The following is a 15,158-nucleotide window of genomic DNA, read 5'->3' on the forward strand; positions in this document are numbered from 1 at the left end:
GCGTGGGGCAGCCACATCCCCCCTCTCCATCTAGAGGCTGGGTGGTGAGGCCCGCGTGGGGCAGCCACATCCCCCCTCTCCATCTAGAGGCTGGGTGGTGAGGCCCGCGTGGGGCAGCCACATCCCCCCTCTCCATCTAGAGACTGCTTTCTAGTACCGGCCCCTCAGAAGCTTTCTGAGTGCTGGCATTTGTGTCAGTCCTGCTTTACAGAAGGTCCTCGTCTAGGCCTAGCTGCAGCCTCTCCCAGTCCTGCTGGGGCTGCCCTTCCCTGCCCGAGAAAAAGGCTGGCTGTTCTGCAGACTCCGCTTCCTGGAGCCTCACGGAGCCAGCCCTCACCTGTGCTTGTTTGTTGTGCTAGAGAATCATGAGGTGATGTCGCAATCCGCAGAGGCCCAGAGAACCTGGGGACAGCATCACATGGGTGCCCTGCAGCCCCTCTTCCTGACGGTCACTGTGGACACTCGGATTTTTCTCCTCCTGGTTCTGACCTTCCTGAATGTGTCAGAGGCTCTGCTTGGGCTAGTGTGCGCCTTGAGTGTTCCAGCCGGCGTGGTCCATCATCCCACCATACGTGGCCTGCGGCGTTACGTCCTCCCGCTTCCCTTTTGGGTGCATCCTCCTGGTTGTTGTGGGGCGGGCTCTTTGGGAAGCAAACGGAGACGGAGGCTGGTGTCACGACACTGCTCGTGAGTGGACCAGCCCTGGGTCAGCAGTGGAGGGGTGGGCAGAGAGAAGTCAGGCTCACCTCTGCCAGCCCTGGGGAGCTCTGAGGATGGGATGGGAGGTGAGTAGTCTCACCTGCATTCTGCATTGGTTGTCAGACATAGGCCACCCAGAAGAGGGCCTGACAGCCGTGAGCCGCCTGCCTGTGGTGCCCCCAACCTGAAGGGGATCCCGGCCCCCTCCCTCACAGTGTCTTGCTGTAAGAGAAAATCTCACCTGCCTTACCTGGGTCTGCTGTTACCGCCAGCCCCATTTCGATGGGGCCCTTGAGAGAGGAGGAAGCGCAGTGCAGAGGAGCCCTGCCACAGTGCACAGCCCGTTTGCAAGAAACATGTTTCCTCCCCTCATCCAGGAAAGTGGCTCTTCCTGGTCGGCTGTGGAGAGCTTATCATCAGGCCCTGCTGAGGCCTGCGGCGGTGACCGCGGGCTGGCCTAGAAGACAGCAGCCAGCAGCACCCGGCCACTGGAGCAGCCGCTGGTGCCGCCACTGCCAGCAGCCGGGGCCTCTGGCCCGGCCCAGGTACAGGGGAGTGAACTCTGTTCATGTAGAATCACAGCGGCGACCCCCTCAGTTCCTAGGCTGGGGCAGGGAAGCACTGCCCTGGCCTCCTCCTGGTCCCTGGCAACCTTCTGCTGGGTGTCACTGTGTCCACATGGTTAGGTTTGATGGACATCAGCGATGAAGACTGAAGAAGAACCAGCCCAAGAGTGGTGAAGGGCAGGGCTCCTCCTGTGGGGTGCTCAGGGTGGGCCGCCGTGCCGTCACCGCTGGGCACACCTGTGAGCTCCGCCAGCCATGCGGCTAGAACTCGCCCCTGATGCCAACGGCCAGGGTGGCTTTGGGGTTTCACCTTCAACAGGCAGAAGAAGCTTTACACGCTTGGATGTTTCCCTTTTTCTTTTTGAAACTCACACCTTGGGCATGCATCTGCGTCCTGCCCTGGCGACTGACGTGAACACAAAGGGAGCCTTAGTCAGCCGCTCGGCCCGCGGGAAGGAATAGGTGAGTGGGAGTGACTCATGCCAGGCTTGGGCTCCAGGCTTCGCGGCAAAGCAGTGAATGCGAACGCCCAGGGGAGCCACTGTACCAAATTGAAGCTGATTTGTGCTGAAAGAAGAAAACCTAATTCACAGATTACACACCAGTCCTGGCCCTTCCGATGGACGCGTCTCCCTCTGCTTAGTAATAGGAGTTCCTCCAGCGCCACTCATGGAAAATAGAATTTGCAGGCGGAAACAGCATTAGGGAGGGTGCCGGCCATCTACTGCTGTGTGACAGCAGTGTCCCTGCAGACCCAGCAGCTCAGAACAGCACACAGCCTCCAGGTCCGGTGCCTGTTGTGGGACTCAGCCAGTTTCTCTGTGCAGGGTCCCACCAGGTTAAGGCTGCCTTTGCAGTTGAGACCACCCAGCGTCCCCGGTCTTTCTGCTGTCTGACAGAACTATTTAATATTACCAGCTGGGGTCCTTAGTGTGGCCTCCCGCCCCTCAGAGCCAGCGCGGGAGCCGGATGCTGCAGCCTTGCCTAGTGCCACACGCGGTCATGGCAGCCGTCACCTTTGCCATATTCTGCTGATCGAAAGCAGTCTCAGGTCCCACCTGCACTCCCAGGGAGAGGCTACACCTGGGACAGAGGTCCTGGGGCCACATTCGAACCTGTCTGCCTCAGCTGGTGAACCATGCTGGGGTTTGGAGAGGGTGAGAGTGAAGTCACAGAGCCTAGGGAGCGATCTGACCACGGCTCCCCCGAGGCACGGCAGTCATGGCAGGTGACCGCAGGGGTCATGTAAGAATAGGGTGATTAAGCGCCTGTTGCGTGTTGGGCGTGCTCTGAAGCTTTATAATTGTTAGGCCATCTCCCTCTCACAGCAGGTGCTGCTATAAAGCTATAGTTTTTGCTATCAATATGCCCATTTTACTGATGAGAAACTGGGGTGCGTGAGGACCCGCGTGGCAGGGCCAGGCCGTGGCTCCAGCCGTCTAGCGCCAGCCTGCCCCATGCTGACTCAGCGGCGTATATGCTGAGTCATGATATGTATGTACATGAGCTTCTGTTTCAGGCAGATCCCTGGGACAGGAGTACACCCAGGCAGAAGTGGCATTTAACCAGGGAGCAAAGCTCTTGTCACCTCTTGTTACACATGGCCGCTGTGCTGGCAGATCACAGCATCGTTGTCAGCGTGCGGAAGCTTCCCCGGTGTCTGAATGAGTCTGATCAGGCAGAGATGAGCAGGGAGTGGCACTTAGCGACCTGCTGTAGTCATGCTCCTGGGAGCAGGAGCCCGTGCAAGATCTCAGGAAGGACATGCGCCTCATATGAGACCCCCGTGGCAGGTGGCGTTCCTTGCGTTTTGCAGTCAGCCACATCCCACCTGCAGAACAGAACCCTGGGGTTTTCCCTCCAGCTGGGCTTGAGAAGTTGCTGGGGAGTCGGCAGCCCTGTCCTGGGATCCGAGTCATCTTGGTGACTCCCACCCTTCGATGCCCGGCCGAGACCCGCCTGGCTCGGGCCTGCCCTTGATTGGGACCTCACTGACCTCAGGCCTGTGGCCCCTGACCCCTGCCTTGGCTTTACGGCCTTTACAGTGCTGGCCCCGGTGGCCACCGACCTGCCTGCCCACCGCCTGCCCTGCCTTTGAATGCCCGGCCCCTTTGCCCCACAACCAACCGTGACCTGGCTCAGGAGCGTAACTGAAGCGGGTCGCTAAGGAAAAACCAAGGAACGGGACTGATGGGATGTTCTGGAAGACACAGACAAATCAAGCCATTTGTCGGAACATTGGTTATAAGAGGGAAAATTTGGGAGTGACTCTACTACCTAACAGAATAGGAACGTAAATTAAGATCTAGATACTTAAAAGAAAATGTAAGCAGTCTTAACATTTTATTCATGACTATGCAAAAGATATGTTAAATGAGAAACAGAACACCAAATTGCATCAGCAATATAGTTAATATCTATGTTAAAATACGTAGTACACATAGCAATAAAACACTGAATAGATTTACAAATAAACATTAATGATGTTTGTGCCAGGGTGGTACAGTTGGGGTGATGGTTCTCCATTCTAAAAATTGATAAATATTACTTTGGCTAATTAAAAATCTGCCTGTAGATTTTCTAAGCCTTCGAAGCACTAAAAGCAATTTTTAAAAATAGAGTCTTTATTGCTAAGGCATTGTTGTTCATAAATTCAGAACTAGAGACACACAGAAGAAATAATTGAATAATTCTTTACATGAGGAAAAACATGACTGGTAGAGTTGCCTAAGAGGCAGGCGTGGGGGCTGTCAGCAGAAAAGACCGGGCTGGCATCCAAGATGGAGGGCACGGGTATGGGTAGGACAGCGCTCGGGCCATGCTCAATCCAACCAGGGCTCTGTGGGGCGGTTTTGGCCCACAGTTGCCAGTCATAGAAAAGGAAAAAAGTTCATATTTTCCTTTTTAATTATCTGATTATTCGATGTTGATATCTAATGTGGCATTAAAAAGCATTCCGCGAGCCCAACCGGACACATCCCACCAGACAGCAGCCTGCAGCCTGCCTGCTCCAAGCTGGGCCATGAACCCCTAGGGTCAGAGGCTTGGGTGAAGCCATCGGTGCCTCAGCTCCCAGCGTAGGGGGCGGCCCGTACACATGGCAGTGCCGTGTGCGTGGGGAGGGCGGCGTCCAGGGCGACTTGCGGCTGAGTCTCAGGACGCTTCCCCCACTCCTCTTCCTCAGCCCCTCCTGTGCGTGTCCAAGGGTCCTCTCCAGGTGGGGGTATTTTCTGCAAGGTCTGGCATCGTGGCTTCTCTTTCTGTGCTGGGAAGTGCCAAATAAGTAATATTAAAGAGTTCTCTGTACAGAAATCAATGATGATGTAATTTCAGGAGAATCACTTGCATTTCACACGTTCTCTGGAGAGGGTTTTCAGCAACGAGGCTGCCAGCATCAATCTGGAGCTAAAAAGTAAACACTAGTCAGTTCCATTTAATGCTGAAAATTATATCATGAACCAACTTTGATAGGGAATTAAACATAAAAATTGGGCTTCAGATTTGTAGAAGATCCTAGGCCTCATAGGAGAAGAAAGACTGGAAATGTGGTCTGGCTGGTCAGGAGCCGGGACAGCACATCCCACGCCGAAGGTGTGCACAGATCCTCCCCGCCAGCTTCTCTGTTCTGTGGTGTCTTCCTGGTCTCCTGGAGTCAGGGCAGCTCCACCGGCCTCAGTTTCTAGAGGATAAACCTGACTGAGGTGGACCTACCACCTTGGCCACTGCCCAGTGCCAACCTCACCCTGCCCCAACCCCAGCTCCACCCAGTTCTCTCATTTCCTTTCCTCTCTCACTGCCACCAAAACATATGTCCAAAAATGGGGGTTTGTCAACCTGTATCTGTTCATTATGTGTGCAAAAAATGTATCGGAATTAGTTGAACGGTAGTAGGCCACCCCCCAGGTCTGAGTGCTGACAGTTTGTAAAAGACCCTTTCTGGTGCTCTGCCGAAGCCGCTCATGCACAGCCTCCTCACGGCATCAGGCTGCTGCGTGCCACAGCGCCCCTGCACTGAGCCATCTTGCACGGGCCACTGCTGTCCAGTGGCTTCGTCATTACCTCCAAAAGGAGTCCAGTAGTTGAGGTGAGATCGCAGGTGCACTGCTCCTCGGGAATGCCAGAGGCTTACCGTGACAGGGAGCATCATTTTCATCTTTTTTTTTTTTTTTTTTTTTGGAGGCAGGGTCTCGCTCTGTCACCCAGGCTGGAATGCAGTGGTGTGATCTCAGCTCACTGCAGCCTCAACCTCCCAGGCTCAAGCAGTCCTCCCACGTCAGACCCCCAAGTAGCTGGGGCTACAGGCACACGGCCAGCTAATTGTTTTGTATTTTTTGTAGGGATGGGTTTTCACCATGTTGCCCAAGCTGGCCTTGAACTCCTGAGTTCAGTGTGCCCACCTCAGCCTTCCAAAGTGCTGGGATTACAGTTTGCGCCACCGCGCCCCGCAGGGAACATCATTTTAAAGCAGCTCTTTGCTTCCCAGCGGAGATTCCATAACAGCCGTGAGTTGTTCCGATGTGTGTTTTCCCAAATCCGCTACACAATTAAGGTGCTTAGGAGGGAGGAGAGGCAAGCACAGAGGTTTCGCTTGCACTAGCTCCACGTCCTTCCCGGGTTTCAGAGAGTCATGTACTTGCACTTGCACTGCCCAGAGACCAGGCTCCTGTACTGCCTCCTCTCCATTCCCCACGGAGGCTGACTCCTCAGTCGATGTGCCCTGAGAAAACCCCACTCCAATAAGGCATTTGGCTCTGTGGAGTCCGTCGTAGCAGAATTTCACCTCCACTCTGTCCTAGGCGTGTTCGCATCCGAAGTCTAATTCTAACTCTTAAACACTCTCACCACGATCCTTAACATGAGTGAGTTTACTAGTCTGGACACAGGAGGGAGGCTTCTGGAAGACTGGGGAACCCCAAGCCTTCTTAGGTGTGAGCAGTCCTTGCCGCTTGTGATGAATTTGATGCATGACTTTATCACTGTCCATCGGAATCCCGCCAACGCTCTGGAGACAGCGATGTCAGATCTCTGATGACAGTGAAATTCCACAGAGGGCAGCAGCATCTCCCTGTGTGTCCCTGTGTATCCCTGTGTGTCACTGTGTATCCCTGTGTATCCTGTGCATCCCTGTGTGTCACCGTGTATCCCTGTGTATCACTGTGCACACAGTAAAATTTAACAAGAAGCCAGTCCATTCCACCATGTTACCACGTTGCAGATGTAGGGAGGGGATAACCACCCAGGCTTGGTAATCGTCTTTATTTTGGAGCCTCTATGCTGAGCCGGAGATGAGGAAGATGTTGGTACCTGGCTATAAAGGCTTGAGCCACGTAGATACGGAGGGCATGCAGCCAACACCCCTCTTGAGACATCAGCTTGGTCAGTGTAGAAAAACTCCATTGACTGGTTTGCCTTCCTCCCTGGAGGTAGTTAGGTGTGCTAATTGAAACACGGGTTCATTGGGAACCCATGATCCAGGTGCTTTACAAATGGGCATGTGTGAGCATGGGCAGCACAGGCTGCAGTGGCCCCAGGTGTCAGGGTGCAGGCGGCTCCTGTCTTGGAGGCTCCCATCCGCCGTGGACGCTCCTGCTGGCCACTGGGGCAACATTCCAGCAGGTGGGAAGGCCATGAGGAGTGGATGAGGCAGCTCAGGCCTGGAGGCAGACTTAGAGCTCACACGCCCATCGCCCCCCTGTCCTGTGGCAATGTCTGGTCCAGCCTCATCCAGGGAGGAAGGGAATGTGGCCTCCACCCTGAGTGGCATGTCCCAGCTCAAATCCCATTCCTTAACAAGGGCAGGGAGGGAGGCACAAAGGAGTGAGAAGCAGACAGACGCACAGATGGAGAACGTTCAGCTCAGAAACAGAATCGGGCTCACCTCTGTTACTAGATTTTGCCAACTGCAGCTGAGGACTGAGCCACTGCGGAGGTGGGCTCCTCGCCATGGGAGCATCACAGGGGGCTCTGCACGGCTGTCTGCTACGAAAACAATGCCTAGAGCTCTTTCCTTCCCTCATCAATAGACCAAAGTGTATACATCCCCAGGGAGCACACAGGGAAGGTAGCAGAAAAGAGCATGTGGAATAAATAATTTACAGTCTAGCTATTATATTCCTTGGGTGGTGATGGAGAGGTTGAATTTTTAGCAAGAGGAAAAAGGGAACAAAGCCTAACAGAAATTGAGGTTAAAACACAAAGTAATCTGCATTTACACTTCGCTTCAGGCCGCGGCAGCAGTGATGACTACTCAGAGCCTGCTTCCTGTTTAATTTTTGATGCAAAGTCATCGGGGAGTCATTCTCCTTCACTTTCAATTTCAGGGGTCCTGAAACCTTGCGTTTCTCCGCGGTAATAACCTGTGCTTTCTGTTCCCGGGGCGGGCGCCGCTCTCTGACTGATAAGTGCAGATGGAGGCTGTGCGGACTTGGACGGCTGTCCTCCAGCCCACCTCCTGGGCGCCCGCCATCTCAGGGCTGTTTCCTGAAAACCCAGTTCTTGCCTGGATGACATGTTTTCCAGGCGAGTGACTCATCAGAGCAGCCAACAGCTTAGAAAGTCCCTCTGCCCCCAGCTGCCGGCGGGGCGGAGCCCACGATGCAGATGAGCTGGTCACAGCTAATCACAGCCTCCCCTCAGATCTGCACTCCAGCCCTCCAGCCCTGCGTCTCCAGGCGGCGTGATCGCAGGCTGTGGGAAGTGCTAATCCAGACACCTTCCCGGTCCCCTCCCACCTTCTGCTGTCGTGTGCTGCCAAACCTCGCAGGGCTGGCCGCTCCCGAAGCCCACCACCATGGTCTCTCATGTGTACACGGGACCCACTTTCCCACTTGCCTTTAGTTGGGAGTCCCAAATTAGAGCTGCAAGTTTGTGTTGATTTTATTCTAGAAAATGCAGCCAGTTTGAATCAACAGATAAATGCTCATTAGAGAATACCATTGTTCTGCTGTTTAAAAGGTTGCCGTGCAGGCGGGGGCGGTAGCTCACGCCTATAATCCCAGCACTTCGGGAGGCCACTGCAGGCAGATCACCTGAGATCAGGAGTTGGAGACCAGCGTGACTAACATGGTGAAACCCCGTGTCTACTAAAAATGCAAAAGCCAGGCGTGTGGCGCATTCCTGTAGCCCCAGCTACTCAGGAGACCAAGGCAGGAGAATCGCTTGAACCCGGAGGCGGAGGTTGCAGTGAACCGAGATCACACCACTGCACTCCAGCGTGGGTGACAGAGCAAGACTCCATCTCAAAAAAAAAAAAAAAAATGGTTGTCGTGCAATTTTAGAATTTAATGGGAGCCCTATGGTCATCTAATCTGGCCCTTTAATTTGGTTAAATGAATAAATAAACCGCCCACGGCCCTGAGAGAGCCCCTGGCTTGCTCAGCAGGCAGTGCCAGGCTGAGCTCCTCCCAGTACCTCGTCTTCCCTGCCTTGCTCTGAGTGGGGCTGTCCTTTGGGCCCAGGCTGAGCCGTAGCTTGAGGTTCAGGGCCGCTTCACTGTATGCTAATAATCGGGTTCCAGCATTTGTCTTTCAGCAGTTTGTAGGTGTTCTTTTACATCCTTTCTTCTCATTAGTACTTGAACAAAGTTCTTTTCCTCGTCTCATGTAGACAGCTCTGCCTCGAGTCCATAGCCCTGGGTAGCCAGACGTCACTGAGCAGCCTCCTAGCATCGTCCAGGCGCCAAGCTACCCTCCTGGGCTTTGTCTCATCCCTGCAGCCTCCTGAGCCTCTGTGCATCAGTGAAACCAGAACCGTCTGGGGCTGCTTTTCTGGTCTGTGAAATGTGGAGCTGGGTCAATCCCCGCCTCCCACCCCCGGGCTGGATCCGGGTGGGCTGTCAGCCTTTTAGGAGCACAGCGTCCCACTGCAGCGACATGGGTCACGAGTCCGAGAGAGATTGTCACCCGTGGCTCTGACACAGCTTCGCTGGGCGGTATCCTGTCCGGTGTGCTGAGCCTTGTCTCCAGTGCAGTTCAGGCCTTCAGCGCCAAGCGAAGGCCTTGGAGAGCGTGCAAATAGGCTTTCGGGAGGCACGGTTCCAAAGGTGCCCCGCCCAGCACTGACCGAGGCCACACTGGGCGCCATGCTGGTCTTGTCGGACCACAGCCCAGACACCCTCTCTGCCCTCCTCTCGCCTCCACCTCCCCTAACTTGTACATACTTTCTTCTAACTCCTGAAGCAGAAACTTTTTATTTGATTAAATTCAAGGCATCTTTATAGAGTGTAATTGCAATAATTGGCTTTGCTTCTTTTACTGAGAGAGTAGGTCTCCCTCGGTGCTGCTGAATGCCATTTGCCCGCAGCTGGGGATTTACGGGGCGTGTGGGAGCTATTTATTGCACATACTTTGAGGCGCTTTTGATTATCTCCTGATTGCTTCTTAACTCTATTGGCAGGAGAAGGGCATGTTTGTGCAAAGAGGGCCAGTCTTGGGAAAATTGAAATATATTTCATATATTTGAAAGTGAAAAATTGTTCTTTAGTCCCTTTGTTCATCTTAAATTTTTACTTTTTTTCTGGATTTTAACATTTTTCATTCTCATTTTGGTCCTTTACTAAGACATTGAAAAAATATGCCCTTTGACACGGCAGCACGGAGTGTCATTAGCCTAAAAAATAACACAGAGTTCTCTAGTCTCTTAGACTCTCTTAGAGTCTCTTAGAAAATTACCCAGGAGAAGAGAGCGCAGTGCTAGAAGCAGAATCCATGATACTGACCGTCACTGGGTTTCCACAAGGAACGTATTTCTAGCAGAAAGGGAGAGTAGGGCTGAAGGGGTTGCTGTCCTTCCTCCATCCCTACCATGAAGGTTGAGCATCCCTAATTCAAAAATCCAAAATGATTCAAAATCCAAAACTCTGTGAGGGCCACCGTGCTGCCACAGGTGGACAGTTCCCCTCCCGACCTCGCAGGCGCACTTTATTTCATGCACAAAATTGTGTAAAATTCGCCTCAGGCTGTGTGTGTAAGAGGTATATGAAACATAAATGGAGTTTGCTCTTAGGCTTGGGTCCCGTCCCCATGAGATCTCATTATGTATATGCAAATATTCCAAAACCTGAAAATATCGGAAATCCAAAAACACTTCTGGTCCCAGGCATTTTAGAAAAGAGATATTCAACCTGTATCCGTGGAAATCAAGACTGTGCTCTGTGGCCGTGCCGAGAGTGAGGTGATTATTCACTTCCAGTTTAGAGTTCATGTTGGATGTTGTGGTGGGGGGACAGCAGCTACCTCTCGCTGACCCCTGCTTTGTGTCAGCCGCTCTACAAGGACCCCGTGAGGGAGACATGATCATGAGTCCATTTCACAGATGGTGACACGGATCCTAGAGAGACAGAGCCACGCGCCCAAGGCCCCAGAGCTACACGCTGAATTTCACCAAGCGGCCTCCCACACGGGCTCCCTGGCCAGGCCCTCATCCTCTGGACAAGGCGGCGAGGCAGGCAGGTCAGCCGCTCCCTAGGCCGGAGCTAGTGGGCAGCAGAGCTGGGAGCAGAGTCCAGGCTCGTGGCTCGCGGTCAGACCTTCTTTTCTTCCCTGTATCCTTTTCGAAACTCACACGGGTCTGCTCATACACAGAGGGTGCTTTCCTGCTCGCCCCCACTCATTTAGCCAATGCTGCTTGAAAGCCGGCTATGTGCCTGGCACTGGGAAAGAAGTTGGGTACGGCTGGATGCCAGGGCACCTGCGGGATGTCTGTAATTCAGCGTGTGGCTCTGTGGCCTTGGGCACGTGGCTCTGTCTCTCTGGGATGAAACGGTCTCACAATCGTGTCTCCCCCACAGTGTCCTTGTAGAGCAGCTGACACAAAGCAGGGGTCAGTCAGAGGCAGCTGCTGTCCCTCCACCACAGGGCCGGAGATGGCAGAGGTGCTGGGGTGTGCCAGGCCTGGGGTACCACAAGAAGGCCAGAGCCACAGAAGGGCTTAGGGGTGCCGTGTTAGAGCCTCCGAGAAAGCTCACAGGGCAGCTGGCCTGGACGGAGGTGCTGGCAGAGGAGCCCATTGGGAGGGGGCTGTTCGGACAACACCGAGACTCTGGCAAGGCCACATTAGGAAGGTGGCGATGGTGATGGTGGCTGGGGGTGCCCCGTAAGGCTGTTGCCTACACCTGGGAATCCCAGGAATTGGCCTGGAGGTGTTAGGTCCAATTCAAACTGCTGGCTGGTCCTACGATAGAATCGGGGTGTGGAGCTCTGGAGAGAGGTGTGAGGCTGTTTTAAATAGTGTCTGAGGGTGTCAGTGAGCAGGTGGCAGTGGGCGCCCTGAGCAAGGATGAGAGCAGGCAAGGAGAGGGCTGTGGAAGCTGCAGCGGCACGGCCCTGAAGGACGGGGTCGGGAGCCCAGGGAGGAGGCTGTCTCGTGTTCACTGTGATGGGAGGGAGGCCGGAGGAGAAAGCCTCGTAATGTCCAAGAGGGACAGTGTGGTCGGTTACTATGACAAGGGGTCTCGACAGGGGAAGCACATCACCCGGGTGGTCTGTGGAGTCATTGTGGCTTGCGGGGAGCAGCTCCATGCATGGGAGGAGACCCCAAGACTGCAGGGTGCCTGGTGAGAACCATGGGGAGGCGGCAGGGACTGACTGAGCAGGTGTGGACACACCAGGGAGCAGGGGAGGGAAGGCAGGGAAGGAACGGGGATGGGCCCGACGGCACCGTCATAGCACAGAGCTCAGCCCTGACTGCCAGGACCGCTTTCCCTGACTGCACGCTGACCCCTCCTGATGAGGCATTTTGGCCTGGCCCCGGTGTCTCTCCCACATCCCTCCAGGACACTGCCCCATCAGAGCCTGTGCAGGGACCACAGCTGCTTGGAATACATGGGCTGCTGCTACTTGGGTTCAAGTCACAGTCAGAAGCCACAGCAGAAAATGGGAAGCGTTCGTGTCTTTTTCCCAGGCGTTTTTCTCATTTTATTTTAAAGAGAAAAAATGTGACAAACAAAATGGTGAGAATGCTGGCAGCACCAGCGTTCCCGCCTGCGCTCTCCCCTGGCCTCCCCTCGGACGTCTTCTACAGCCCGAGGCTGAGCAGCAGTGAGACTGTAAACATGCCGCCCAGCAGCTGCCATGGCCTCTGCCCAGACCCTTGCTGCCCACGCTCAGCTGGCTCCTCCTGTGCCCCGTGAAGTGGCCTCGTATGGAAGCCCGTCCACAATGCTCAGTGGGTGTTCCTTTGTTCTCTCCGCAGGCAAGCCTGGGACCTGGCTGTCGACATCTGTCTGTCCCAGCTGCCGACGATCATCGAGGAAGGCACTGCGTTTCGGGTGAGTCCCTCCAAGGGCGTCTTGTGCGTCTGCGGCGGCAGCCGCTTCTCTGGGCATCTGGACTTCAAAGCCCCCAGACTGGGGGTGGCGCCCAGGACTCTCGGGTGTCAGAGATTTTGTTTACCTGCCTGGGTAAGGTAGTTGCCAGAGTTTAAAACATCGAGTCAACCAGGGTTTAAAGTTAGACTTTGAAAGAATGAACTTTTAAAACAATCCTGTCTAAATTTTGCTATTACAGATCCGCTTTTCTTAATGCAGACGCGCTCCCTGTGAGTGGTGATCATGTTACACTTTCTGGCCTTTTCGCCACAGACGCATTGTGGATCTCCCCCAGTCCTCTGACTCAGCCCTGTGGGACAGTGCCCCACAGAGGGTTTGGTGCTGAGCCCTGGAGGGGCATTCTGCCCCCAGCCACACTGCACGGGCGCTGGAGAGCCGAGCTACCTAGGGCGGAATCTTGGCTTAGTCACAGCACCTGCGAGTGAGGGTGGCCCCGGGCCTTCGCAGCAGCTCTCTTGGATCCCCTCGTGGTTTCTTAATGAGCTTTTGCCTTATGTGAGGCGTCAAGTCTGAAAATAGATAAATAAGACAGAGGCCTTGCCCTCCAGAAACCTGTGAGGGAAGAGGAGCCTCTCACATGCACGCAGAATGCGAGGGAGGAATCAGTACGTGCGGTAGACATGGGGAGGCCGGGGATCGGGGGGCGGCAGCCTGGGCAGAGGCCGGAGGGGACCAGCATCCCCGCCTCCCGCTGGGGCCGTGCCTGAGACACCACCGCATCAGGCCTCAGAGCCACGGAGCCTAGCTGTGCCACCGAGGGCAAGTTTGGTCGCCTCCTGTGTCACGGTCTCCTCATTTAAGGGAGGGATTACGGTGGTTTCCAACCCCAGGGGCGCTGGGAGGACAGAGTGAGTTAATGTAGGAAAAGTGCTTTGGACAGAGCCCAGCACAGGGCCCTTGGGAATTCATGTGCAGGCCACTGCCCCAGAGCCGGCTGTCACTGATGTGAGAGCGTCACCCTCCAGCCCAGGGCGGAGGCACCGATGGTCAGGAAGGGTTCCGTCCACTGCCCAGACTTAACTTTTAGTGCACATCACAGCCGTCGGGGAAGCTTCTAACACACGCAGTCAGGAGCCTGGGTGTGCATGTGTGCATGTGCACACGTGTGTGGGTGTGCATGAAGTGTGTGTGGTGTGCCTGTGTGGGGTGTTTTAACTCCTCAGATGATTTTGACATGTCCCCACGGATGGGATTACTGGGAAAACGGCCTTTTCAGAGGGCTTTCTTCTCTTTTATAATCTTCTGTTACCCTCCCCTTATTGCTTGATTTTTGGTAACATTTGATTGTGCAAATTTTCAAACCTACAGCAAAGCTGGAAGAAATTTACAGTGAGCACCCCATGCCCACCACTTACTTCTGCCCCGTCTTTGTATTCATGCATTTTCAAGGGCATTGCAGACCGCCCCGCATTTTAAACCATGAGGCCGAAGCCAGCTCCCCCCATGTGCTTGGCATCAACATTGGGCTTCTAGACAAAGGCCTTCCCGCCCTCCCTGCTGGACCACAAACCTTGGGGGCAATGACAGGGTCTCCTGCAGAGTGGCAAACCTTCACAGACGCCGCCTGCCACCCTCCACCTGCCAGAGTGGCCCCGGAGTGCCTGCGCTCTTCCGAAGAGCTATGGGTCTGTTGCCGCAAACAGATATTTGGAAACCTTCGGGAGACTGGCCTTTCTGTACTCCGAGCTGACTTCACTCAGTACTTCTAAGAGATCAGGACAATCTGCTTTTCTATGAAATAATGCAGTTTCTATTTGCGTGTGTGCTCTTTCTAAACGGATACTTAGGTTTCCGTGCCAGGTATCTTTGCCAAGTATCTTTTCAAGGATTTTACTCTATCTATGCTAAACTACTAGAATCAATATTCTGCATTTGGGAATGATTTCACCATGTTGGGGTGTCAGGACAAGCCGGGGATAACTGACGTGGACCACACACTAGGTTCTTTTTGTTTTTATCTTATTGGAGGTATAACTTACACGTAGAAAAGTGTATACATCATACATGTACAGCTTGGTGAAGTTTTAAGCTGAGCATACTCGTGGAATCACACCCAAATCAAGCAGCGCCCATGAGCCCCCTCGGCGCCCCTCTTAGCTCCTCCCTTCCCCAGCAGTGGCCACTTTCCTGCCCAGTTTTGTGCTCGGATGCATGAAGTCACACAGGGTGTAGTCTCTGTGCCTGCCCGCTGTCACTCAGCATTGTTTGAGTAAGCTCACACTCACCGCACCGCAGCTCACTCTCACCACACTGCAGCTCACACTCACCGTGCCGCAGCTCACACACCACAGCTCATACCGCACTGCAGCTCACTCTCACCGCAGCTCACACCACACCACAGCTCATACCGCACTGCAACTCATTCTCACTGCACTGCAACTCACACTGCACCACACCTCATACCGCACCGCAGCTCACACTGCACCACACCTCATACTGCACTGCAGCTCACACTCACCGTGCCGCAGCTCACACACCACAGCTCATACCGCACTGCAGCTCACTCTCACAGCAGCTCACACCATACCACAGCTCATACAGCACTGCAGCTCACTCTCACCACAGCT

At 54.3% G+C, this 15,158-nt stretch overlaps 1 protein-coding gene across 1 annotated transcript in view; it reads left to right on the plus strand.

Moving 5' to 3' along the window:
• RPTOR (regulatory associated protein of MTOR, complex 1) overlaps positions 1 to 15,158 on the plus strand; it is a 448,104-nt gene that overhangs the window by 304,973 nt on the left and 127,973 nt on the right. Inside the window, exon 10 of the mRNA XM_011967646.1 lies at positions 12,456 to 12,531. Within this exon, the coding sequence (XP_011823036.1) occupies positions 12,456 to 12,531 (76 nt within the window). The remainder of the gene's footprint in view (positions 1 to 12,455; positions 12,532 to 15,158) is intronic.

This window comes from Mandrillus leucophaeus, unplaced genomic scaffold, assembly GCF_000951045.1.
Source record: "Mandrillus leucophaeus isolate KB7577 unplaced genomic scaffold, Mleu.le_1.0 Scaffold1, whole genome shotgun sequence".
NCBI classification, from domain to species: Eukaryota; Metazoa; Chordata; class Mammalia; order Primates; family Cercopithecidae; genus Mandrillus; species Mandrillus leucophaeus.